Below are 26,878 nucleotides of genomic sequence, written 5' to 3' on the forward strand. Positions count from 1 at the left end.
GTCTATTAATTTGAAAAACCCAGTAAAGCTACATTTTAAAAGGAAGCATGTAAGCTCTAAGTGCTTAAAGATTTTTGTCTGTTTTGTTCCTTGTTGCATTTCAATAATCTAGAACAGTGTCTGGTACGTAAGTGTTCAATAAACATTTGTGGACTGCAAAAATATAGCACAAATCTACTTATGAAGGTATTAAAGTATACAAGTATATATTCTTCAAAGAGACTTATGGTAAACTCCCAAAATTCGAACAACGAAAGATATAAATCATTTGGCATTACTTCCCAAACTCTTTAAATGTCTCTGGGGAAAAATACTGAAAACATGTGGTACATATTTATAACTGTTGTTAAATCCCTCCAATGCGTAGCAGATTTCAAAACCCAGACCCAAGAAAGTAACCTATTCATTCAATAGATACTTAATGAGTGCCCATTCAACAAAGTGCAAGATGTCTGGAACAAGACAGGCATGATCACTGCCCCTGCGGCACTGAAAATGTAGTGAATTCATTATTTTAAGTTGGTTTCTGTGGTCTTAAGAGGCAACTACTGTGTGATGCAGTAATGTGAATAAACCAATAAAATGTTATTTCTTCTCAAGATTATATAACAAAAGGGGTGCCTGACTGGCTCAGATGGTAGAATATTTGACTCTTGATCTTGGGGTCTTGAGTTCAAGCCCCATGTTGGGGGTAGAATTTACTTTAAAAAAAATTTTTTTTTAAAGATTATAGAACGATGAAAATACATTCCATCTTACCTCACTGACAAATTCTGTTACCAGAATCAAGAGCTACACTGTAATTTCCTTAACTATCTCAGTATCACTCATAACACTCAAAATGTTCATTTTACACTGGGGGTAATCAAAAAATATTCACTAAATAGGGGCGCCTGGGTGGCACAGCGGTTAAGCATCTGCCTTCGGCTCAGGGCATGATCCCGGCGTTCTGGGATCGAGCCCCACATCAGGCTCCTCCGCTAGGAGCCTGCTTCTTCCTCTCCCACTCCCCCTGCTTGTGTTCCCTCTCTCGCTGGCTCTCTCTCTCTCTGTCAAATAAATAAATAAAATCTTTAAAAAAAAAAAAAATATTCATTAAATAAATATAAGAGGCAGCTGGAGGAAGTGGTACATGGGTAAAACTGGAAGAAGAAAAAAGAACAAAGTAGGAGACTGGAGGCTACAAGGTAAGGTACAAACACTCAATAACATCAAATTCTCTCTGGACTTAAAAATACTTGATTTATCTTTTGTTGTTCAGTTTTCAAGGGTTTACCATCGTGGCCCCTACGACCTTAGCTGAATCAAAGCTTCCTAGAGTAGGACTCCAGGGTTTGCATTTCATTCTTCCCACCCAGGTGATTCTGAGGCACAGCCCGGTGAGGGAAGCACCAGGTAACAGTGGTATACCGCCTACCTTTTAGTTTCATGACAAATCAGCCTTCATAAAATCAACCTGGAAAACAACTATGGCATTTCCTCGTGGGAAGATGAAAATGGTCTGAAAAACTGAGGTAGTAGTTGCATAACACTGTGTATATACTAAATGCCATTGAACTGTTTACTTTAAAATTATTAATTTAAAATTAATTCAATGATTAATTTTATGTTATGCGAATGTCACCTCGATTTTTTAAAAAATCAAATTTGTGGGGCACCTGGGTGGCTTAGTCAGTTAAGTCTCTGTCTTCAGCTCAGGTCATGATCCCAGGGTACCGGGATAAAGCCCCATATAGAGCTCCCCACTCAGTGGGGAGTCTGCTTCTCCCTCTCCCTCTGCCACTCCCTCTCTCAAATAAAGAAAGAAAATCTTTAAAAAATCAAATTTAGTACTAGAAGTCCTTGCAACAGCAATTAGACAACAAAAAGAGATAAAAGGTATCCAAATCGGCAAAGAAGTCAAGCTATCTCTCTTCGCAGATGACATGATACTCTACATGGAAAACCCAAAAGAATCCACTCCCAAACTACTAGAAGTTATAGAGCAATTCAGTAATGTGGCGGGATACAAAATCATTGCTCAGAAATCAGTTGCATTTCTATACAAGAACAATGAGACTGAAGAAAGAGAAATTAGGGAATCCATTCCATTTACAATAGCACCAAAAATTATACGTTATCTCGGAATTAACGTAGCCAGAGACGGAAAGGATCTATAATTCTAGAAACTACAAATCACTCTTAAAAGACATTGAAGAAGACACAAAAAGATGGAAAAATATTCCACGCTCATGGATCGGAAGAATTAACATAGTTAAAATGTCTATGCTACCCAGAGCAATCTACACTTTCAATGCCATCCCGATCAAAATACCAATGACATTTTTCAAAGAACTGGAACAAATAGCCCTTAAATTTGTGTGGAACCAGAAAAGGCCCCGAATCGCCAAGGAATTGTTGAAAAGGAAAAACAAAGCTGGGGGCATCACAATGCCGGATTTCGAGCTGTACTACAAAGCTGTGATCACAAAGACAGCATGGTACTGGCACAAAAACAGACACATAGACCAATGGAACAGAATAGAGAACCCAGAAATGGACCCTCGGCTCTTTGGGCAACTAATCTTTGATAAAGCAGGAAAAAACATCCGGTGGAAAAAAGACAGTCTCTTCAATAAATGGTGCTGGGAAAATTGGACAGCTACATGCAAAAGAATGAAACTTGACCACTCTCTCACACCATACACAAAGATAAACTCCAAATGGATAAAAGACCTCCATGTGAGACAGGAATCCATCAAAATCCTAGAGGAGAACATAGGCAGCAACCTCTTTGACATTGGCCACAGCAACTTTTTTCATCACACATCTCCAAAGGCAAGAGAAACAAAAGAAAAAATGAACTCATGGGACTTCATCAAGATAAAAAGCTTCTGCACAACCAAGAAAACAGTCAAAAAAACTAAGAGGCAGCCCACGGAATGGGAGAAGATACTTGCAAATGACACTACAGATAAAAGACTATCCAAGATCTACAAAGAACTTCTCAAACTCAATACAAAAGAAACAAACAAATCAAAAAATGGGCAGAAGATATGAACAGACACTTTTCCAATGTAGACATACAAATGGCTAACAAACACATGAAAAAATGTTCGAAATCATTAGCCATCAGGGAAATTCAAATCAAAACCACATTGAGATACCACCTTACGCCAGTTAGAATGGCAAAAATTGACAAGGCAGGAAACAACAAATGTTGGAGAGGGTGTGGAGAAAGGGGATCCCTCCTATATTGTTGGTGGGAATGCAAGTTGGTACAGCCACTTTGGAAAACAGTGTGGAGGTCCCTTAAAAAGTTAAAAATTGAGCTACCCTATGATCCAGCAATTGCACTACCGGGTATTTACCCCAAAGATACAGACGTAGTGAAGAGAAGGGCCATATGCACCCCAACCCCAATGTTCATAGCAGCATTGTCCACAATAGCTAAATCGTGGAAGGAGGCGAGATGCCCTTCAACAGATGACTAGATTAAGATGTGGTCCATATGGAATATTACTCAGCCATCAAAAAGAACGATTTCTCAACATTTGCTGCAACATGGATGGGACTGGAGGAGATAATGCTAAGTGAAATAAGTCAAGCAGAGAAAGACAATTATCATATGGTTTCACTCATTTACGGAACGTAAGAAGTAGGAAGATCGGTAGGAGAAGAAAGGGAAGAAGAAAGGGGGGGTAAACAGAAGGGGGAATGAACCATAAGAGACTATGGACTCTGGGAAACAAACTGAGGGCTTCAGGGGGGGAGGGGGGGAATGGGACAGGCTGGTGATGGGTATTAAGGAGGGCACGTATTGCATGGTGCACTGGGTGTTATACGCAAGTAATGAATCATGGAACTTTACATCAAAAACTAGGGATGTACTGTATGGTAACTAACATAATAAAAAATATTACTAAAAAAAAATTTGAGGTAGTAGTTGCATAACACTGTTCATGAAAATCTTTAAAAAATCAAATTTGTAAATAGTTAAAAAGAACAATTTAGGTGTTAAATGTAACATCCACTCTTCATCCACATAAATGTTTAATCTCCAAATAATTTTAAATTATGTCTATTTGAGAAAAGTCAGCTTTGTTTCTTGAATGGAGAGACTGACTCCACCAGTTTGAAGTCAACAACAGTTTTTTTAAAAATAATCAACTGACAGACTCCACCAGTTTGAAGTCAACAACAGTATTACTAAAAATAATCAACCAAGGCATGGGACACGTGGTTTCAGCTCAAGTCATGATCTCCGTGTCGTGAGATGGGGGCCCTGCGTTAGGCTCCATTCTCAGAGCAGAGTCTACTTAAAACTCTCTCCCCATCTTCTCCTTCCCAAACTCATTCTCTCTCTAAAATAAATAAATTGGGGCGCCTGGGTGGCTCAGTTGCTAAGCGTCTGCCTTCGGCTCAGGTCATGATCCCAGGGTCCTGGGATAGAGCCCTGCATCGTGCTCCCTGCTCTGCAGGAAGCCTGCTCTCCCTCTCCCACTCACCCTGCTGCTGTTCCCTCTCTCGCTGTGTCTCTCTCTGTCCAATAAATAAATAAAATCTTTAAAGAAAAAAATAATAAAATAAATAAATCTTTTAGAAAAATTAAAAAAATAACAAATCATCTGACTGAAATTTGCTGGTAATTTTCAAAATAAGCAATTCAGTTTCTTTTCAAAATTCTTGTTTTATGTATGTCTGTATGAACACATACACATACATTTAAAATGTGAACGTAGGGGCACCCTGGTGGCTCAGTTGGTTAAGCATCTGCCTTCGGCTCATCTGCCTTTGGCTCAGGTCATGATCTCGGGGTCCGGGGATGGAGTCCCACATCGGGCTCCTTGCTCAGTGAGGAGCCTGCTTCTCTCTCTCTGCCCCTACCCCTGCTTGTGCTCGCCCTCTCCCTCGCTCTCTGACAAATATATAAAATCTTTAAAAAAAATGTGAATGTAGTGAAAATCATCTTTTAATCATTTTTCTCTAAAGATTCTAAATATGTAAAGTTAAGTTCTTACCCTCTTCTCTGTGCATCAACCCAGGCCTGATCTCTGTTATCTTTTTCAGGATCATATAGTAACTCATCATTTGTTGGAATCCTGTGTCGTTTTTTCTTTTTCTTCTTGGTCACCTGTGCTAATTTTGAAAATGTTAAGCATATGGCTAGGTATCATGTCTAAAGCACACACTTCTTTATTTTTTAATTTATTTAGACATCCACTAAATTAGGCATAAGACAGAATTTATCATATTTTAAATACAAAAGAAAAGCACACACATTTTTAATACAGAATTTCAGCTACATTTTTTTTCTGTTTATTTTCCTTAAAAAATTTTAACTATTCCTCCAAATAAAGTTTTTGTCCAATTAATAAGGCATTAAAATAAAGATGACAGAGGAGGAAAAAATTGTTTCTTCACAAAAAACATAATGTTCATCTCAAGAACTGAACTCCAATAGTGAGAATTCAGCCTCAGAAAGGCCACGCAAAGTAAGCCAAGATCAGAAACTTTTTGATGTTATAAATTCTCAACAAGTTCCCATATATAAAATGCTACTGAAATCAGAATAAAAATATTTCAGGGTGCCTGGGTGGCTCAGTCGGTTAAGCATCTGCCTTCACCTCAGGTCATGATCCCAGGGTTCTGGGATCGAGTCCTGCACTGGGCTCTCTGCTCAGCAGGGAGCCTGCTTCTCCCTCTGCCTGCTCTGCCTGCAGCTCCCCCTGCTTGTGCTCTGACAAATAAATAAATAAAATCTTCAAAAAAAAAAATCAGAATACAAATATTTCAAAATTCAGTGGAAAAAAACAGGGGCTCCTGGGTGACTCAGTCAGTTAAGCATCCAACTCTTGATTTTAGCTTGGGTCATGATCTCAGGGTCATGAAACTGAGCCCCATGTCAGGCTCCATGCTCAGGGTGAGCCTACTTGAGGTTCTCTCTCCCTCTGCCCCTCCCGACTCTCTCTCTCTAAAATAAATAAAATCTTAAAAAAAAAAAAAAAAGTGAAAAACCACTACAGTTATCCACATGCACTGGACTTTTAAAAATGTACTTAAGTAGGTTAATATTTAGGTAATAATATATAAAAATATAAAATTGTTTCTTGGGGTGCCTGGGTGGCACAGTCAATTGAGCATCGAATTGTTTACCGTATAAATGTGTTACTTGTGCATTCCAGTGTAGTTACTGATATAATTAAATTAGTTTTAACTCTATGTTCACCTTTGTTCAAATTTTATACAAAATCAATTCCAGAGAACAGAGAAACCGATAAAAAAGCAATGAGTTAGAAAAACTTCTGCAAAATATAAAGTATATATAAATTTCTATATTTTCTATAAAAATATAGAAACTATTTGCAGCTGTGAAAGCAAATGTTGCCGTGCTAAGGAACCTTAAGGACCCTGAGGAAGTCAGGACTAAGTCGGGACACAGTCCCTTCTCCCCTTGTATGCCATGCCCATGCAGCACCCTTGCGGGTCCCATGTCCTCACATGTGCATTCCCATCTGTTCTTATTCATCAATTCTTGCTTTTGTTTTCATATCAAAAATCTCCAATTTCTTAAAAGATAAAATTCAGAGGGAAATTCTAATATCCAATAATTGTTAGGTAAACCTTTTTTCTACAAATTGTAACTACTAAACCTGGTAAACATGCTACTTACCTGTTCTGTCTTCATCCTCAGAATCAGAATCAAAATATATATCATCATAGTACTTTGTGAGAGCTGTTCCAACTTTTCCAGTTCCTGAGGAAGACCCTATTTACATAAGGGCAGTTTACAGACTAAGCCATACACAACTGACAAGAAAAAAAAACTCAATATATTCTTCCATCACCTCAAAGTAATATCAACTCATTCCCAATCTCATTTGGATGAAAAAATACTTTCACATCACTGACTTACTGAATTTCTGTGCTCTTATGCGATTACAGAGAACTATAATTGTTAATTACAGTAATGAAGTATTCCAAATCATGAGAACACTTTTCTCTGACCCTTCTCACAAACCTAATTCGATAAAATAGCCTTTTGCTGGGTTGCCACCATACACATCTCTACCTTTCAGCCACGCAGTGCACTGTGGAGAACAGGAAATAAACAACTCGTTGTAAGGGACTTTAGGGGGAAGAGGATAAGAGCCCTACAGAGGGCAGGGGGCATGATTCAAGGACACACACTTCCTCCCCTCAGCTGTGCCTAGCGCCATGACTCAGACTATATTCATGTCATCACATGCCTGTGTCCCTAATTCTTCCTCTCCATTAACATCTGCTTTAACTTTTATTAGTACTATTACACATGCTTTCAGCTCCTAACAATTAATACATGGAAACCAAAGCTGAGGCACAAATCAGTTTTTGGGTCAGGAACACTTTACATAAAAACAAAGTATCAAAATGAAGTATGTTTCATTACTTACTAAAATGAGACAAGAATTTGTGGTGACCTATCATTCAATCTGCCATAGCAGTGCTATATAACCCTAAAAATACCACAATAAGCTTGTGTGTCTTTTTTTATCCTGGCGTCAAAAATCACAAAAGAAAATCATGCAAGTAAACAATACTAAATAGTGTCATTTCAACAACACAGGAAAATTCTTCACTGGTCATCAAAGAAAACTATGCTCAAGCTGCAAACACACGTATTCATTCATTCAATGAACACTGAGCACCTACTCAAAGTGCTGCTGACACAACAAAGCGTAAAGGTTCCTGCCCTTGTGGAGCTTAGAAACATATCGACATGAAAATCTAACTAAAAGTTTACCTGTTTCCAGAGAGGATAACTTGTCCTCCATTGTTTTTAGGGTGGAATTTAATTCAGCTTCCATTTCTTTTTCAAATTCATCTTCACTAGATGATTCACTTTCTCCAGTAAGACACTCTCTGATGAGTTTTCGTTTTTGGTCAGGAGTTCCATGTAAAAGCACATCCACTTCATCTTCAGAACTAGTATGCATTTAAATCATAAGACATATGAATACGAAAGAATGAAAATAACTTAAAACTCCCATCATCTCACTGCCCAACAATTTTAAGTTTTACAAGGTTGCATTTATGTATCATATTACATACAGCTATTCTCATTTAAAGATCAACCATTTCTCAGGGCACCTGGGGGAGGGGCTCAGTCAGTTAAGCGTCTGTCTTCAGCTCAGGTCATGATCTCATTGGGCTCCCTGCTCAGCAGGGAGTCTGCTTCTCCCTCCCCTTTTGCCCTCCCCATGAGCGTCCACACACGCTGTCTCTCTCTCTCTCAAATAAATAAATAAAATCTTAAAAAACAAGAAAGATCAACCACTTCGGCATATTTCCAAATATATTTCTAATGTCTGCATAACATTTCCTATTATAGATGCTGTACATTATTTCTAACTCTTTGCTATTACACTAGACGAATATCTCTGTAGGGTATATGCAGTTTGTTTCTGTTGATTTCCTTAGGATAAATGTCTAGAATTAGACATAAAAACATCTTTCTAACTTCTTGAATTATCACACTGTTTTCCAAAAGTACTGCACCAATTCATAATTCCATCAGCAATAAAAAGTTTACTTCACAAAACTGGGAGTTTTTTAAAACTCTGAGTACTTAAATAAAACTTAATACATGTAATCAATATATAGCTAATCTACCCAAACAAAATGTTAACAGATAGTAATTAGATGTTATAATTTTAAAGGCACAATGCTACAGAGAACTATAAAGAGAAAGTTAAATTATATTACAAATTCTCCTGAGCAATTACTACCAATTTACTTGGCCTTTTGCACTTAGGTTTCCTATCAATAACAACAAAATTAAACCAGATATCAGAAAGAATAAAATCTTATCAAAATGAATGAAACACCTAAGATATTTTTAATACAATCAATAGTTCATAAAAAAATGTTCAGTTATTCGTGGTCTGATGAATAGTTACAGACTACCCCTGGTTTTTGTTTCTCTATTTTCTTCCTCTAGAACAATGCTTTTCAGCCTCCAGCAGAAGGTAAATCCAAAAATGCAATTTACACCAATTTTGCTAATGATAGAGGCCTTAGCCAGATTCCACTCCCAAGACAATTCCCCATCTAACATCCCTCATCCTGACCCACATACCCCCTTTCTCCTTTACCACTATATTCATTTGGGTCCTCTTAACGATGCCTGTCCCACCATAGCCTAAGGATCTCCCCAAACTCCTTTATTTCATTCCACCCTTAATCCTGCTGCCACAATGTTAGTCCTAAAGAACTCTCATTACATTACTACCCAATTCTGAAAGAAATCATCCATGGCCAAATCTCTGAACACAGCATTCAAAAAGAGCCTTTCCCATTTGGTTTCAACTTATCTCTCCAACCTTACTCTCACCCGTGAACTACACCAGTGGTCTCCAACTGGGTGCATTTTGCCCTCCAGGGAACATATGGCATAGCTAGTCATTTTTTTTTCCCAGAGATTTTATTTATTTATGTGACAGAGAGACAGAGAGCCAGCGAGAGACGGAACGCCAGCAGGGGGAGTGGGAGAGGAAGAAGCAGGCTCCCAGCAGAGCAGGGAGCCTGATGCGGCTCGATCCCAGCACCCTGGGATCACACCCTGAGCTGAAGGCAGACACTTAACCACTGAGCCACCCAGGTGCCCCATAGCTAGACATTTTTTATTGTCACAACTAGGAGGTGGGAGGAGAGGCTACTGGCATCTAGTGGGTAGGGGTCAGGGATACTGAACATTCTACAGTGCACAGAACAGCCTCCCACAACAGAGACTTACTTATCTGATTTAAGATGTCAATGCTACTGAGGCTGAGAAACTCTGATCTATCCTATATTCCAGTGTTTCCAAAGTGTGGAATGTAGATTATCTTAAGGAGTACAAGGATAGACAGGCCACTAAATAACTTTGAAGTCATTGCTGGTGGCAATCTAAAATGATACAATTACGATGGAAAACAGCCTGACAGTTTCTTATAAAACTAAACACGCAACTACCATAAAACCCACCAATCACACTTCTTGGCATTTATCCCAACATTTGAAATGAAAACTTACATTCACACAAAAACTTATACATGAATATTTATAGATGTTTAATTCACAAGAGTCAAAACGAGAAGCACCTAGACGCCCTTCAATAAGGAAACGGTTAAAACAATCGTTAAAGTCATCAGCAATAAAAAAGGAATGATTTACTGATACCTACAACAATGTGGATGAATCTCCAGAGGACTCTTCTGAACGAAAAAAGCCAATTCCCAAAAGTTACATACTGCATGACTCCAATTATATAATATTCCTTAAAAGGACAAAATTATAGGAGTGTAGAATAGATTAGTGGTTACCAGCATTAAGTAGGGCATGGTAGGACAGGAAGCTGGCAATGAGATCTTTGTGGTAATGAAAATGTCCTATATTCTGGCCATATTAATGGTTACCCCAGTTGTGATATTATACTAAAATTACTAACGTTAACATTAAGGGAAACTGAGTAGAGGGTACACAGAATCCCTCTGTGTTATTTTTGTTTAACTTTTCTTATGGCATAATTTACTATCATAAATTCATGAATTTAAATATACAATTCACTGATTTTTTTTCTATATACTATTTCTTACAACTACATGTGAACCTACCTCAAAATAAGGTTTAATTTTAAAAAAAAAGATTAAATCACAAGGCAAGAAAGTTATTTTTATTACAAATTTTCTCAAATCCTTGTGATTATTTCAAGAGAAGTCTCAGCATTTAGCACTGCTAGGTGAGGCAATACAGTATGGGCCATGTACATTCTTGTTGAGTGTGTCAAGAACGCATGGTTCTCACCACTCTCCACCCAGGCCATTTCTCTGGGTTATGTTTGCAGTGTGCAACCTTGAGGGATAAGGTGATGTCTCTTTCCAGGAGAAAGAGCAGGCTTATTTACTGACTGCTGTAAAAGAAGTGGATTTTCCAAGCTCAAGTGGTCCTCAGCCATGATGCAACCCACTGAATGTGTAGCATCCACCTGGGCCTCTCCGTGCAACCCCAGTAGGAGTTAGGAAGTCACAGCAACAACACCATCATGAAGCTCATGCTGCCTGCGCTGTGAGCAGTCTCTGACCCAGGAGTCTCATATCTTCTGCCAGGTTCCATGAATAGGCTATAAAATATTAGCTTATAAGTAGGGTAAAATCAAATCCTGACAGAAAACTCTTCAACACCTCTTGAATCTCTCCAATCTCCCTTTTTAGGACGACGAGCACCGGATTCAGAGCCTTGAGCAGGCAACACTGTCTAATAACAGTTTCATTTTCATAGTATTTATCTTTAGTTTCCTTACCAGTGACAACTGTCACAGAATTCCAGAACTTCTTTAAAGAAACTTAAACCCCCCCCCCAAAAAAAAAAAAGAAGAAAGAAATTTAACTACAAAAATCTTAAGGAAAATATTAAATAAGTTATAGCGCGGGTAAATATGGAGATGGTAATAGCTGAATAACTCAAGTTCCAGAAGTACTGCTATATTTCAATCAAACTGAATTACTAAGGGAGGCCTACTAATCGATCTCTCTCCTTTCACAGACCAGACCCATTACCTGCAACTCTCAGGAAATCTTGGAATCCATCCTCACTCCCCGCAAGAGAATCTTCCCAGCAATTCGATCTCCCAAGCCTACAACCCCTCCCCAGGATAATATGATTGGAGGAAGGGCAGTTTCACAGAAAGCTTTGTTGGACAGAATGTTTTAGAGATTATGGACAGGATCTGATGCCAGCTTTAGAAAACAGATAAACGTGCCAGGAAATCTCTTGCCAACATAACTGCAAGTTTCCCCCAGGTAGGGTTAATCCCTCCTTCCTGGAAATTGCCCCGGAACTTCATCTGTGTCTATCTCAGGTCCTCGTTTTCTACAATACTCTTTTCAGATAACATCCTTATTTCCAAGATATATATGTTCCCACATACGTGTCTTATTTCCCCTACTACACTGAGAACCTATAGAAAACTGTAGCCCTGAGCGAGCATACAATAGGTGCTAAAAAAAAAAAAAAAAAAAAAAAGCCTGCTGAGTATTCCCTTACATCTGTTTATGGCAGTTTAGTCTTGAAGATGGTCACTTCACATTAAGTCCCACTAGTCTCACAACACACTTAAGGTACAGCTATTGTATTTCCTTTTTTAAAAATTTATTTATCTGAGAGAGAGGGAGAGCGCGGGCGCGAGCGCCGAGTGGGGGAGGGGCAGGGGAAGAGGAAGCAGCAGACTCCCCGGTGAGCAAGGAGCCCTCTAGGGGACTCAATCCCAGGACCCTGGGATCATGACCTGAGCCCAAGGCAGACGCTAAACCAACTGAGCCACCCAGGCGCCGTATATTTCCTTTTTATAGATGAGAAAAACGAGGGTAAGTGGCTTGCTTTCACTCACACTGCTAGTAAGCGGCAGAGGCAGGATTCGATCCCAAGGTTTTTGAAGACTTACGCGTAATTCCAGAATATCCGCGTTCCCCGCGCCGGTGTCGGCCCCGCCTCCCCCGTGGCTGCGCAACCTCACCAGAACCCCACTCGGCATCCCGCAGGCGACAGCGGGGCGCGACAGGCGCCCGAACCGCTGGGCCCAGGGCCCCCAAGGGCCTGGCAGGCGCAGCGACTGGAGGAGGCTAAAGCCTGGCCTTGGCCCGAAGCCTCGGAGGCTGGGAGGGGGCAGAGCAGGGGCCCACCTGCTCAAAGCGGGTTCCTCGTCGCTAGGCTCTTCAACTGCGTAGGGGTCGTAGTCATCCTGGAGCCGGTTCATGGTGGCCTCCGACACCGACTACGAGCGCCCGCACGGCATCTGTTTACTCCGCAGGTCCCCCCGGCTAAAGCCTCCGCAACTCCACTTCCGCCCACACTTCCGTGCCCTCCCTGCGCGCCTGCGCAGATCCTGCGAGTGAGGGGGCGGGGAGAGGGACGAGATCTAGAGTCTCGCCGCCGCGGTGCGTTTCTGCTTACTTGGAAACAGCTGCTCAATTACAGAAAATAGGAATCGGCGCCCTCCTAAGCGGCAGTTTCTGAGATGAGCGCTCTTTGTGCAGTGTGTCACGTTGTGACGTAAAGAAGCAGAAATCTAAATGCTGAGGGACATGCCGCCTGAAATCTGGGCCAGTAGGTCCCCAGACACTAACATCTGATGTCCCTGCAACCTTTAAGCCTCACACCCTTCTGCCTTCTTTTTACCGCGCGGCTATCTCACCTTCAACACTATTCGCTCCTCTGTCTGACTTCGGCCTATCTACTGAAAAGTTGCTAGGCTGTCACCGGTTAATTCCTAATAACCTTTTCTTGGCCTCTTCTCAGTCCCAGCCTTTGATTGGCCCTTGTCCAATTCCGCTCAGTACTTGAGAGGAGGTAGATGATAACTTGAGAGGAGGCCTCTTGATTGTGAAACTGTTTGCTACCCCGTTTCTGTACTGGCCTGTTCTCAAGCTCCTGTCCCCCTTCATGATCCCATTGAGATAACCACCCGTTTGTTTTGGTCCTTGCCCCTCCTCAGGTACTATAATGGATTTCCGATTGTCTGCGTAGGTAATCTCCACTGCTGCCCCACTGGCAATTCAAATCACTATAGCCCAAACCCAACTCAGCATCTTCCACCCCATTTCTGGGCCTCAGCCAATAGCTATTTTGACTCTTGATTTCTGCTCATGTCACTTCCTCCATCCTTACAACTGATATAGGCTTGAATCTTGGTTGATTTCACCCTCTGTCCCTCCTTGAGCCCTCGATTCCCAAGTCCTAGGGATCGCTTAGTAACGTCTCTTTCACACACGTTCCATCTCCCCACCTTTCACCTTGACTAGTGATATGGGCTCCTTATTGACAGCCTTGTTTGCTTTTGTTCCCTCTCCAGCCTATGCCACTCTCTACTGGCAGAGTAACCCTCCGGACAATTTCCTTCCTAACAAGTCCTAAGAGTTTGGGGTGCCTAGGTGGCTCAGTCAGTTAAGCGTCTGCCTTCGACTCATGTCATAACCCCAGGGTCTTGGCATGGAGCCACGCATTGGGCTCCCTGCCCCGTGGGGAATCTGCTTCTCCCTCTCCCTCTGCCTGCTGCTCCCCCTGCTATTGCTCTCTCTGTGTCAAATCAATAAAATCTTTAAAAAAAAAATTAACGAGTATTCTGTGGGGAGATGCTTGGGACTATGTAAATTAAATACCCATCACTTAACCAGCACTGTCCCATAGAGTTTTGTGTGATAAATGGGAATACTCTAGAGTCAGCACTTCCAGTGGGGTAGTCACTAGCCACATGTGGCTGTCAAGCACTTGAAATGTGTGTAGCGCAACTGAGAAACTCAAGCCGAGTTTTTATTTAATTCTAATTAACAGAAATTTCAGTATTCTGGGGGAGCCTGGATGGCTTAGTCGTTAAGCTTCTGCCTTCGGCTCAGGTCATGATCCCAGGGTCCTGGGATTAGGTCCCACATCAGGCTCTTTGCATAATGGGAAATCTGTTTCTCCCTCGCACTCTCCCTTTGTGCTCTTTCTCTCTCTCATTATCAAATAAATAAAATCTTAAAAAAAAAAAAAAGATTCTTCCTCTCCCTCTGCCCCGTACATCCCTCGGTCCCCGGTTTACATTTTTACAGTGTGTGTTGGGGCAGGGGTAGACTGGCAGCAGCAGTCACACGGTAGAGCATGTGTGGGAGGGTGCTTAATAAACACACATACAAATGAGTTCCTACACTATGCAAGGGCCTGCTCACCAAACACAAGATAAAGAACGGATGTTGCTCCCTCAAGGACATACTTTAGGACAGATTCTAAGTGTACCTCCAGAACAATGGAAACATTCCACAGTTCACTGCTAGGTCCTGATTTAAAAAAAAAAAAAAAAAAAAAAAAAACCACACAGCCAGCCTTGGCCTCACTGCTCTTGAGCGGCGGCGGCATTCATTAAACATTTATTGGCTGTCCTATGCCTGGAGGACACAAAGGAGAAACAGGAGGACGCCCAGTAGGCCCAGTAGCCGAGACAAAGCCCTGCATGGGTAGTAGAGGGCTTCCCACAGGGGACGTAGGCTCTGAGGGGAAGAGAGCGACCAGGCAGTGGGAGTGACCCAGGGTGTGAACGGTGGGGTGGGAACCAGGGGAACGGAGGTTGTGGGGTTTATGCGGTGAGCCTGGGAGATGGCAAGAAAGGAAATAGCAAAAGAAAGTGGGTCACAGCGATTGCACTACTGGGTATTTACCCGGAAGAGACGAACGTAGTGATCCGAAGGGGCACCTGGCACCCGAAAGTTTATAGCAGCAATGTCCACAACAGCCAAACTATGGGAAGAGCCCAGGTGTCCATCAACAGATGAATGGATAAAGAAGATGTGGTATGTATGTACAATGGAATACTAGGCAGCCATCAAGAAAATGAAAGCTCGCCATTTGCAATGACGTGGATGGAATTAGAAGGTATGCTAAGTGAAATAAATCAATCAGAGAAAGACAATCCTATGATCTCACTGATACGTGGAATTTAAGAAACAAAACAGGATCATAGGGGAAGGGAGGGAAAAATAAAACGATACCGGAGAGGGGGACAAACCAAAAGAGAACGGTAAGAAACTGCGAGGGGGTGGAGGGAGGGGGTAACTGGAGGTTGGACATTTAGAGAACGTGTGACGTAATGAGCAGTGGGTATCGTGTAAGACTGAGGAAGCACAGTACCCCTGAGACCACTAACACATGATGTGTTAATGGAAATAAAATTTTGAAAGAACGAGGGGAAAAGAAAAAAGACGGTCAGACAGGCCAGTAAGTCTTAAGAGACTGGGCGAAATGTCTGCACCTAGTTTGGAAAAGCTTATACAATATTAATTTTCTGTAGCAAAACTATGGAAGTTGAGCTCAAAGTGATCTTTTTGAAGAGGAGCACCGTGCATAAAACGGAGTGAGACAGTAGTGTAAGATGAAGCTGGTCGGCTTAAGAGGAAAACTGTTGTGGGGGATTGGAGTGGTGCAAGGTTTTACAAGCCACCAATCGAAGCTGTATTTGAATTTTACATCACCCCAAGTCGCCACAGAACCACCTGAAAATACGTGTGCACCTAACGGTCCCCCCCCCCATAAGCCAAAAAAAGCCGTTGCGTCAAAACGACACATCCGTGGTTGCTCCGCCCCAAAACTCAGAAAAGAAAGCATCACAGTAACGACGAAAAAGAAGTAACATAGCCCCGGCTTGAGCACAAAAACCAGCAAAAAAAAACAAAAAAGCAAACAACGACCAACACCAGACACAAATCACTACGCAGTCTGCTTTTAAGGACCAAGAAAATCAGGGGAAAGCGCGAACGCAGTCCCCCACTACCACAAATTATGCAGTCGAGTTTCCCACATTTGGGGAAATCGCAGGGGTCAGCACATCCGGAGTGCAATGGATAAGCCTCGCCCTGGGAAAACCACCTTCGTGATCATGGTATCTCCCCTGCCAGGTAAGTATGAGTTCCTCGCCCCGCCTCGACACGCACCCTCGCGCTCGCCCCGCTCCTTACTCACGGTCCCTTCCCTCCCGCCGCCGCCCCTCCACCCGCCCCCTGCACCACCCCCGCCCACACCTCTTCCAGCCGCACGACCGCCGCGGCCGCCTTCGCCCGGCCCCACGCGGGACCCTCCGGCCCGGGCAGAGCGGGCCCGGCAGCCTCTGCGCGCCTGCTCCTCTACATACGCCACGCCCTTGTCGTGACGTCCCCAGAGCCCCGTCTCGCAATCCGGACACCCGATGTCCCAGTCCCCGCGGAGACCGCGGGTGCCTGGGCGGCGAGGGGGCGAGGAGGCGGGGAGGCGGGGAGGCGGGGAGGCGGGGTGGGGGGGGCGGCGGGCGAGGAGTCGGGACCTGGGAGACCAGAGAAGACGGGGTCCCGAGGCGCCCAGAAATTGAAGGCCCCGCTGGGAGTGGGTGAGTCAGGACTCGGGTTTGGTCTCACCTTCCTTTCAGCAAAAATTCCACGCAATACGCAAGAGGGTCAACTAAACGTTAAATACCAAGATGAGAGTTTTGTCACCAACTTAACATAAAATTGTTTTAACCCTCATTATGACCTTTCGGGTTATGTAGTAACCTAACCTCGCAACACTGCAAGAACATTTGAACAGAGGGCAGCAGGGCAAGGAGTCCATAGTCCATTCACAGAGTACGATGTGTGCACTGGGGAGGGTGTTGAACGGTCTCTGAAAACCAAATGAACAGAAATGTTACATTTCCATCCTGCGGGGTTAGGTTACCTCTTTCAGGCTGCCTAGAGTTTGTCTTGTCTTCTATCCGAGAAGATGCTTTCTGGATATCAAGTGGAGGTAAATGTGAATAACTTCTCCAGATATGAGCAAAATGATTGAACTGTTGTATGTCCCTGGGGGGGAATCGCTGCTCTGGAGCAAAGCGAGGCAAGAGACAGGACTAGAGATCGTAGGGTCAGCCAAGGCTTCCCTGAGGTTCTAGCAGCAGAAAGACCCCAGGAAACGTAGTATAGCATCCTTTTTGATTGAAACTAGGAAAATTATCAAAACCAAGAAATTCACATTGATACAATACGATCACAGGCATTATTCCGTTTCCATCAATTGTCCCAATAACGTCCTTTATAGCAAAGGAAAATACAAAATCACAGGTTGCAGTCAGTTGTCGTGTCTCTTTAACCCACTTTAATCTGAAATAGCTCCCAGGTGATCCTTCGCATTTCATTACTAGGCATTTTTTTAAGACAACAGGCCAGTTATTTTGTAGAACGTTCTTCAGTTCTTGAGTTGTCTTAAGTACATTCAGGTATGCATTTTTTTTTTTAAAGATTTTATTTGTTTATTTGAGAGAAGGAGAGAGAGCACAGAGGGAGAGCAAGAGGGAGAAACAGCCTCCCCGCTGAGCAGGCAGCCCGATGCAGGGCTTGATGCCAGGACCCTAAGATGATGACCTGAGCCGAAGGCAGACGCTTAACCGACTGAGACACGCAGGTGCCCCTCAGGTATGCATTTCTGACAATGAAGTCCACATAAATGATATTGTGTCTGTTATGGGTTGGCTCACGTCCCTCCCCAAAATATGTTGAAGTCCTAAGCCCTGCTACCTACGAACGTGACCTTATTCGGAAATATGATCTTTGCAGGTGCCATCCAGTGAGGGTGATGTCACCGGAGTACGCCCTGATGCCATGTGACTGCTTTCCTTTGTGAGAGGAACGTGCCCTGTAAAGATGCTTGCAGACAGATCACTCTGTGATGACAGAAGCAGAGATTGTAGTGACGTAGCGGCAAGCCAAGGACCGACTGTCTCCTCCAGAAGCTAGGAAAAGGCGAGGAAAGAGTCTACTCAAAGTCCGGGAGAGCACGGCCCCGCTGGCACCTTGCTTTTGGACCCCTAGCTTCCAGAGCTGTGAGAGAACACATTTCTGTTCTTTTAAGCCACCTCATTTGTGGTATTTTATGACGACGGACCCAGCAAATTAAAACAGTGTCCTCCTCTGGGCATCACGTCTGGAGGCACGTGAAGTCGGTTTGTTCAATTGTTGGCAGTATTAACATCGATTACTTAGGGGTGCCTGGGTGGCTCAGTCGGTGAAGTGTCAGCAAAGGCCGCCCCCCTCAGGGTCCTGGGATCGATCCCCCCATCGGGCTCCGCACTCAGCGGGGAGTCTGCTTGCCCACCACAAGCAAGTGGGGGAGGGGCAGAGGAAGAGAATCTTCAAGCAGACTCCCCCTGAGTGTGGGAGCCAATGGGGGGGGGGGGGCTTGATATCGTCGCCCATGAGATCGTGACCCGAGCCGAAACCAAGAGCCGGACACCGTCTGAGCCACCCAGGCGCCCCCAACACAAAAGTTTTTAGCGTCCATTGATGACTCTTGCATCATAATGGACAAATGTCGATTTTCTAATCCCCTCATTCGTTCTTCATTTATTAGTTGGCACTGTATTGTAAGAAAGAACTTTCCCTCCTTCCCTATGTACTATCAATATGAACTCACGCTTGTTATTTTATTTGGTTGTTTGTAACCCATAAGCGTCTTAAAATCTATTTTGATGTTCAACGTTCTCAGATTGGGCCTATGAAGGCCCCGTTAGGGTGGCTACTGTGGATTGCTTCTCGGCCTTTTGGCTAAGATCCGGTGCAGGATGGCTACTGTGTCCTTTCGATGTGTCCATAACAGTTTTGGAGCATTTCCTTATCTTCTGGCACAAGACGTTCCGGGGCCATTTTGTATTTTTCTTGACTCCTGATAATTATTTATTTCTCCAAAGAGGCCTGTTTCTTTTTAGTGGAGAATGGCATTTAGAAAGCAATATCATGGCAGTAGGTATGCTTAATGCTACTGTCTTTGCTTCTAGTCCCCTTCATGGGATAGAAGTAAAAAAATACATGTTTCCTACACGTATCTGTGTCTCTTAATGAGCCCATACCGGTACCTTCAATTCCGACTGTCCGTTGAACACACATGGTTCCCCTCTTGCTCTCCACCATTCCGTATTTGTACCTCTTTTCTCCAGCAGTGAGAACCTTGACTCCCCAACGTCCATTTACTCATTAGCTCAATCCTGCCATACGTGCAACATTAGTACAGAATTGCTACAGCCACGTAGCTATGAAATACCTACTACGGGACGGCTCCGTATTTGTTTGCACTTTTTGTCTGGACTCGAAGATGTTTATAGTCAATGTACTGTATCCAAAAGTCATTTCAGTTGGTTATTTTTTTCCATTTCAGTGTGGTTACACTATTCATCTGAGATAGTTAGGTTCAGTTATGCTCATATTCAATTTTAGGGATTTTCCCCTGCAATTTAAAAACATGCGTAAAATGTTAATAGAGTTCCAGAAGTCAGAATTACAAAGAAAGTGACTCGGGAAAGTATCACTCTCTCCTTCCATTCACATCCCCCTCCCCAGAACTACCATCAGTTCTGGTTTATTTATTAGTTTTGTGTTTCTTTTTGCAAGACTGGCTAATTTTTTTTGTTTTCACATTTTTCCTGGCCAAACGGTAGCATACTACATATATTTTTGGACTTTATCTTCTTCACTTAACATAGTTAACGCGTCATAGGTAGGGAAACCTTGAGGCCACGGGCCAGCCAAAGAAGAAGTAAAAGTAGAAACACATGGAGGGCTGACTAGCCCAAGACTGTGATTTCTCGTTGGGGAAAAGGTTAGAAAAAGATGGTGAGAAAATCAAACGCCTCAATCTAATTTTAAGCTACAAACTAGTGTGGGGCACCTGCCTGGCTCCGAGTACAGCGTGCGACTCTGGGTGGAGCTCAAGGCTCACCCTGGGTGTAGAGATTACTTTGAAAGACAAAACCCACAAAGAACAAAACTATAAAGTTCATTTTAGCTAGGAAAAAACACCAGAGCAGACGTCTCCTGAGTCGTCTATTTTCATCCGGCAGGGGCGCGAAAGACCAGCGCCAGGACGTCACGACGGGGGCGTGGCGTATGTAGAGGAGCAGGCGCGCAGAGGCTGCCGGGCCCACTCTGCCCAGGCCGGCGGGTCCCGCGTGGGGCCGGCGAAGGCGCCCGCGGCGGTCGTGCGGCTGGAAGAGGTGTGGGCGGGGGGTGGTGCAGGGGGCGGGTGGAGGGGCGGCGGCGGGAGGGAAGGGACCGTGCGTAAGGAGCGGGGCGAGCGCGAGGGTGCGTGTCGAGGCGGGGCGAGGAGCTCATACTTACCTGGCAGGGGAGATACCATGATCACGAAGGTGGTTTTCCCAGGGCGAGGCTTATCCATTGCACTCCGGATGTGCTGACCCCTGCGATTTCCCCAAATGTGGGAAACTCGACTGCATAATTTGTGGTAGTGGGGGACTGCGTTCGCGCTTTCCCCTGATTTTTTTTCTGGTACAAAGATTAGAACGTCTGGGTTTATGGTTGTTCTTCCCGTAACCACGTACGGGGATAGTAAAAGGCTTTCCGGGACGTAGCAGGGGAAAGGGGTAACGTGCCGTCTTGGTTAGAGTGTTTTCGGTTCGGGAAGATCTCCCTTCTTCAGGTTTTGTTCTCACTGCTTATGTTAGCGTCGTGCGTCTGGTTTTTGCGGGATTATGGCTTTTTCAAAACGTTCTCTTTTGAAAAGACTTTTTGCTCCGTGAGGAGCACAAAGCCTTTTTCGATAAATCTGCTTTCAGGGGTGCCTTCGTCATGACTCAATCGGTTATGCGGTTATGCAGTCCAGTCAGTCCGGTCGGGGTCTAGAAGTGCTGGGATCCAGCACGGCGTTGGGCTCCGCTTCTTTCTCACTCTTTGCCGCTACCGCTGCTTGTGCTTTCTCGCTGTCAAGTAACAAAATAGCTTTGAAAAAGAAAATCCTTTTTTGGGGTACGTGGGTGGCTCAGTCTAGACGCCTTCAGCTCAGGTCGTGATCCCGGGGTCCTGGGATCGAGCTTAGCAGGAAGCGTGCTTCTCCCTCCCCCACTCCCCCTGTTTGTGTTCCCCTCTCTCGCTGTGTCTCTGTCAAATAAATAAAAATCTTAAAAAAAAAAAAAAAATCTTTTTTAACACTACTTCCTACCCACCTTTTTTCCTGCTAAATTATTTTCAGGATTTTACTTTATTGGACAGAGAGAGGACAAGCAGAGAGACCGACAGTCAGAGGGAGAGGGAGAGAGGGAGAAACAGACTCTCCACTGAGCAGGGAGCCCAACGCAGGCCTCGATCCCTGATCCCCGGATGGGAGGGTCATGACCTGAGACAGAGGCAAATGCTTAACCACTGAGCCACCCAGGTGCACCTATTTTTGAAGGATTTATCACTTTGGTTAGTGTGGTCCACTGGCCAGCAATTTCAGCGTCACCTGGTCCCGTGGGGGCATGGTTAAGAATGCAGCATCTTAGGGGCACCTGGGTGGCTCAGTGGATGAAGCCTCAGACTCTTGGTTTCAGTGTTCAGGTCGTGGTCTCAGGGGCTCCGTGGAACCTGCCTGATATTCTCCCCTTCCCTCACAAAAAGGAGGCATCTTAGGCCTCAGCTTTGCACCATCTACCAAAACATAATCAGCGGCTTAATAAGAGTCCCGGTTGATTCTATGGACATCAAAGTTTGTGAAGCACTGATCTAACAGGTGATGCATTTTACTTTTCTAACTTTACCCACTGGGACGTGAGTTCCCCGAGGGCTGGGATTCTTGTCTGTTTTGTTGACTACTCCATGCATACTTGGCTAGACTAGCCCCTGGCTATATAATAGCCTTCCAATATATTTAATGAATTAACTTATTGACCTCAGGCTTTACAAAGTAGATTCCAAGCAGCTTCCAGATTCTAGCTCTGAGTCCAGGTAAGATTGCTAACGCTGTGTCCTCCCTACAGAGAAATCACAGAGTGGGAAACACTGTCTGTTCGGTTTCATCAGCCCCGTGTCTCGGAACATCCTTTGCTTGAGCCCCTCAGTGAGAGCTGTAAAAAACGGTCCCTGAGCCCAGGGAGAGGATCCGCTAGTCTACACCCTCAGCCTCCCATCTAGCCTCCTTCACCTCCTTCTCACTTTAGAAGAATGGGATCATTTGACAGACATCAGAAAAAGCCAAGTCAGGGGTATGCACCTTATTTTTCTCACACGCCGGCCTCTCTTGTTCATCCCTTGCTTCACCCCGGGGTCAAGCTGTAGGGCAGACGGAATTTATTTTTATCCTTCAGGGTCTCCAGCAGGACCTGAGATTTAAATGGACAAAACCCAGAATAACAGGAGGAAAGCATACAGATTTTTACATGTACGTAGGAGACCACATAGTAAAATGAAGACCCCCAAGAAGCAGCTAGGTGGGTCTCCAAGGAGCCCTGGTTGCTTTTACTTTTTATTTTATTTGAAGACCAAGATTTGGTGCTTCCTGTTCACGGATACTGGTGTGTCATTGCATTAAGGCCCTGTGCCTATTTTATTCCGTGGATTATAATCCATTATTATCGTTACCTTGATTTGGCCAGCGCGAAGCCTTTCGAACTGGCCCTTGTGTGCCTGACATGTCCACGTCGGTCGCCGCACATTGCTTTACTTTTTGGCACAGCTAGGCGTTCCAGGGCTTGATGAGGCCGTCGGAGACCCAGCCACGAGGGCCATGCTGGTGACTCGGCTCCCTTGACCTTCCTTTTCCCACCGACCTGGATTCCTGGAACAAGTCAATATTCTTCGAGTTCCTGGAGAGGCCGTGGAGTCAAAGGGAGAGAACACCAGCGCCCGGGTTGGACTCCTCGCCCTGGCTCCGTGTATTGTAACAAACCTTCCGGATCCCATCGAGTGCGTGCCCAAGACCACTCACCCCACCCACTGAGAGTCCCACAGAGGCCCAACAAGCCGCAGGTGCAGAGCCTTCCCTTGACTGAGTGTGTCGCCACCTTCCGACTGGGTGGCAGGCGCCTCTGCGCTCTCAAGGATGGGGGGGGGGCGGTACCTCGGAAGCCCCCTGCTGCTCTCCATGGCGCCCCAGGCAGCAAGGGTCGGCCACGCCGGGGCCCGCGTTTGCCTTTGCTGGCCACCAAAACCCACTGCCCCCCTCCACCCCTCACCCTGCCGTTTCCCCACAGCGCCAAAGCTAGGTCCCCAGGGATGCCACACCTCCACATCTCCTCAGGGGCCACACCCAATGAAGGTCTTAAGGTTGAATCCTTGGTTCCTGTAGGTGGTGACCTTAGAGGCTGGGGTTTCCCTGTGGCTTCAGAGCAATCGCATCTTCCTGAAGGTCGTCACCTGTTGGACTTCCCTGGCAGGGCCTCCTGAACCCGTGGAGAGTCTGGCTCAGTCCATCTCAGTTCGCAGTGGGACGGTGGGACTGAGACCGGGTTGGGGAGAGAACCAAGAGGAGCTTGCCAGGGGAGGAAGACGTGCGGGGAAACACAAGTCTCCAGTTTGAGAGGCAGAAGCAACACCGAAAAGGAGCCCCCGGGCTCCGAGGTCAGGGGTGGCCGTGGCTGGGTCCCTGAGGCTCCCGGGGGCCACACTCCCATTGCGGTGCCACCACCAGTCCCCTCTGTGATGCACTCCACCTGTACTTCCTGTCTCCGGAGTCTCCTTCCACAGGAAGGAGGAGAACAAGGAGGCCGGTTCCCTGGCGTTCTTCTCTGCACCCACACTCCTCCCCCGCAACACCCTGGCTCTGCCCCAAGGTGGAGCCCATTTTCTCCTGGGTGCTCTCTTCCTCTTCAGGCCCTGCCAATTTAGCCTAAGGGCCCAGCGCGAAGTCAGCCAGCTGGTCAGGACCCACAGGCCAGCCGCCTGTGTAAGGAGGGGAGTTCGCGTGCCCGTCCACGATGGCAGTTGGCGGCGGCCCGCCCGACCCCTACCCCTACCCCCGCTCTTCTGCGCCCTGCCTTCAGCCCTCATTGCCCCGACTCTCTCGGGCTCTCGGACTCTCGGGCTCTCTCTGAGCTCTAAGTCTGCGATTTTGCTGCCAATCTCCCTCCCCCCGCCCCCACCCGTTTCTACAGGTGGAGACCCCGCGGTCAGCGGCCAGAAAATGGGCAGGATGGAAATATTTCATCTATTTCTGTCTCCCCCCATCAGATGAAGGCGGAGAATCTGGGATCCGTTGGGTGGCTTTACCGCACCCCCAGCGAAGTAGGTAGGTGGCTTGTACCGAGTGTGAGCAATCGCCGCTCTCGCCGCAGGAACACCAGCCCTCCCGTGGCTACCAGAACAGGTGCGAAGGCGCGGGAAAACGCAAGTGTACTCGGGCCACAGCCCGTCCTCACCCTGACGGAACCCTGAACGCGCCTGCCAAGTTCTCATCCAGCCTGGCCAGGCCATGGAGGCCCCTGCTGCATTTCGCTTCTGCCAACGTCAGCCTCGATGCAAGCGCGCGATTGGCGACGGCTTGGAAAACCTCAGCGTGACAGTTCTGTCCCACGAGTAGAGGAAGCTGGTCGCGGAAGAGGCTCTTCTGTCTCTGTAAATCTGTATGTTTATAGGCCCCGTGAAAGACAGACAAGGAGGAGACAGACAGACAGACTTCAACGCGGAGAGACAGAAGCAGCGACCGTCCCCGGAGGCAGGGCAGGAGACCGAGACCGAGACCCAGCTCGAGAGGGAGGGTTGTCATGAAGGAGGCCACGGTGGCCCCTGCCCCGTGGGATGACCCGTACGCGTGTGTCAGCCTCGAGGGCTCGCGGAGGGCAGAGCCTCTTGGCCCACCTGCTTGTGTGGAGCGGGAGCCGCGGGGGGAAAACAAGCGCAGAGGGCGTGGGACGCTGCGGCGCCGAGACGAGGCAGGCGGGAGCTGCGCGCAGGGGGAGCGCCGAAGGCCAGGTGGCGGCCCAGCGCGGCGGGAAGGCGCAGGGGTGCTCCCCGGGCCGCAGCGCCCCGGCAGCCCGGTCGGTAGGCGGTCGGTGAGGGTTTTCCCGCCGCGGGGCCGGCGGGGGCGGGGGGCCTGGGCCGGGCAGAGGCGGGGCTGGGCGCTGGGGGGGCCGTGGCTTCGCGGGCGGCGCAAAAGCGTCGGGCACTTCCTTCGAGCCGGACTCGAACCAGCGACCTAAGGATGTCCGCGCCTCTCCGGCCTACAGTCCTCCGCTCTACCAGCTGAGCTATCGAAGGGTGCGCGCCGGCGGACCCGGGTCATGACTTTTTCTTGAAATGACGGAGGCCACGGCGCGGGCGTGCCGGCCGGCCGGCGGGCCCCGGCGCGCCCGCAAGCCCTCCCAGAGCAGAGCAGAGCCGAGCCCGCGCCGCCGCGGCGCCCGTTCCGCTCGGGGCAGCGCGTGCCGTGCGCTCGGCGGCCGCGGGGCGCGATGGCCCAGATGCCTGGGCCCGGGCTCCCACCCGTGGCCTCGTGTTCCCCTCCCGGCGCCCCTTCCTGCGGGTGGGGACGACGCCGGTCCGTGGCCGGGGAGCGGGTAAGGGGGGGGGGAGGGGCGTTGGCGAAGCCCACGCGCGGGTTGGGCGCCCGAGGCCTTGCGGAGCGGAGGCGGGGAACCCACTGGATTGCGCACCACGTAGGCGGCTGCGAACCGCCTAACGACCTGCTGGTTTTTAAATGCCTTCAGTTCAAAAGAATCCTTAGGCCAAAATGAGACTTTTTGGCGTGGCAGATGATGCCGCCCTTCGAGGCTAAAATCACCTTGCCCGGATTATGCGAGTCTCCTAATTTCCCTGCTTTCACCCTTGCAGCCAGATTTTTTATTTTGACTTTCCTTTCCTTAATTTATTATTACTTTTTATTTCCTTTTTTTTTCTTTTTTTTTTTTTTTCCTGGTGCAAGCGGAGTGGGAGGTGGAGGATTCAGATCAAGCCACTCCTCTGCTCAAATCCTTTCAGTTTAGGGGTGCCTGGCTGGCTCAGTCCATAGAGCATGTAGCCCCTGATCTCAGGATTGTGAGTTCGACTCCCCCACCCCCCACTGGATGTAGAGCTTACTTTTTTTTTTTTTTTTTTTTTGATTTTGTTTTTTAAGTAATCTCTACACCTGAAGTGGGGCCCTAACTCTAAGCCCCACCACAGAGCTTACTTCAGCAAACAAACACAAAAACCAACCAACCAACCTTTTGGTTCACTCAGGTTTAAAGTCTTAATGATCATGGCCGAGTGGAGTGGTGGCTGGAGCTGCCTGGCTGGGGTGTCCTGAGGAAGGGCCAGCGGCGCGATGGACCCGGCCAGGGACGGCTTCCACCTGAGACAGACTACCCGACGCCGCTGTCAGAGGTGGAGGTCCAAGTCAGGAGCGTCTGGCGGCTGTACCCAGGCTGATCTCAGCAGCAGCAAGTACCCGTGCTGGACTTCCGGGCCGAACGGAGCCCGGGGGGGCTTCTTAGCTGAGGCACCAAGAGGAGGTTAAAGCAGCGTTGGAACATGCAGGTAGGTGATTTCCCAGTGCAATAAAAATGCTATCCAGCAAGGGGCGCCTGGGTGGCTCAGTGGGTTGAGTGTCCCCCTCTTGATTTCAGCTCAGGTCATGATCTCAGGGTCGTGAGATCGAACCCTGGGATGGG

General features: G+C 46.5%; 1 protein-coding gene, 1 long non-coding RNA gene and 3 other non-coding genes across 8 annotated transcripts in view; 2 read left to right on the forward strand and 3 right to left on the reverse strand.

Moving 5' to 3' along the window:
* The window catches only part of EAPP (E2F associated phosphoprotein), a 29,700-nt gene extending 16,852 nt beyond the window's left edge, over positions 1-12,848 (reverse strand). The window contains exons 1-4 of one of the 2 annotated variants that reach the window (XM_026513577.4): positions 12,678-12,847; positions 7,763-7,944; positions 6,653-6,748; positions 5,001-5,118 (exon numbers count right to left, since the gene is read on the reverse strand). In XM_026513577.4, coding sequence (XP_026369362.1) covers positions 5,001-5,118; positions 6,653-6,748; positions 7,763-7,944; positions 12,678-12,751 — 470 coding nt within the window. In that variant the 5' untranslated portion in view covers positions 12,752-12,847. Of the gene's footprint in view, positions 1-5,000; positions 5,119-6,652; positions 6,749-7,762; positions 7,945-12,677 lie in introns of both variants that reach the window. The other variant, XM_026513579.4, reaches the window with a different exon arrangement.
* Positions 12,849-16,265: 3,417 nt separating this feature from the next.
* LOC125283449 (U1 spliceosomal RNA) lies at positions 16,266-16,429 on the reverse strand. Its single transcript, XR_007191316.1, has one exon. It is a non-coding gene; the product is annotated as a U1 spliceosomal RNA (small nuclear RNA).
* Positions 16,430-16,800: 371 nt separating this feature from the next.
* On the forward strand, positions 16,801-20,302 carry LOC125283645 (uncharacterized). 3 transcript variants are annotated; one of them, XR_008957181.1, is made up of 4 exons: positions 16,808-16,885; positions 17,207-17,280; positions 17,797-17,945; positions 18,087-20,302. It is a non-coding gene; the product is annotated as an uncharacterized LOC125283645 (long non-coding RNA). The 3 variants fall into 3 exon arrangements; XR_008957180.1 differs by lacking the exon at positions 17,207-17,280 and having other exon boundaries at positions 16,801-16,885; positions 18,087-20,301; XR_007191654.2 differs by lacking the exon at positions 17,207-17,280 and having other exon boundaries at positions 16,802-16,885; positions 17,772-17,945; positions 18,087-20,301.
* A 329-nt stretch (positions 20,303-20,631) lies between these two features.
* On the forward strand, positions 20,632-20,795 carry LOC113249803 (U1 spliceosomal RNA). The gene has a single exon (XR_003313881.1). It is a non-coding gene; the product is annotated as a U1 spliceosomal RNA (small nuclear RNA).
* A 4,602-nt stretch (positions 20,796-25,397) lies between these two features.
* Positions 25,398-25,487, reverse strand: TRNAY-GUA (transfer RNA tyrosine (anticodon GUA)). Its single transcript is given in 2 exon segments — positions 25,398-25,433; positions 25,451-25,487. It is a non-coding gene; the product is annotated as a tRNA-Tyr (tRNA).
* Between the last annotated feature and the right edge of the window lie 1,391 nt (positions 25,488-26,878).

This window comes from Ursus arctos, unplaced genomic scaffold (genome assembly GCF_023065955.2).
Source record: "Ursus arctos isolate Adak ecotype North America unplaced genomic scaffold, UrsArc2.0 scaffold_37, whole genome shotgun sequence".
Taxonomy (NCBI): Eukaryota; Metazoa; Chordata; class Mammalia; order Carnivora; family Ursidae; genus Ursus; species Ursus arctos.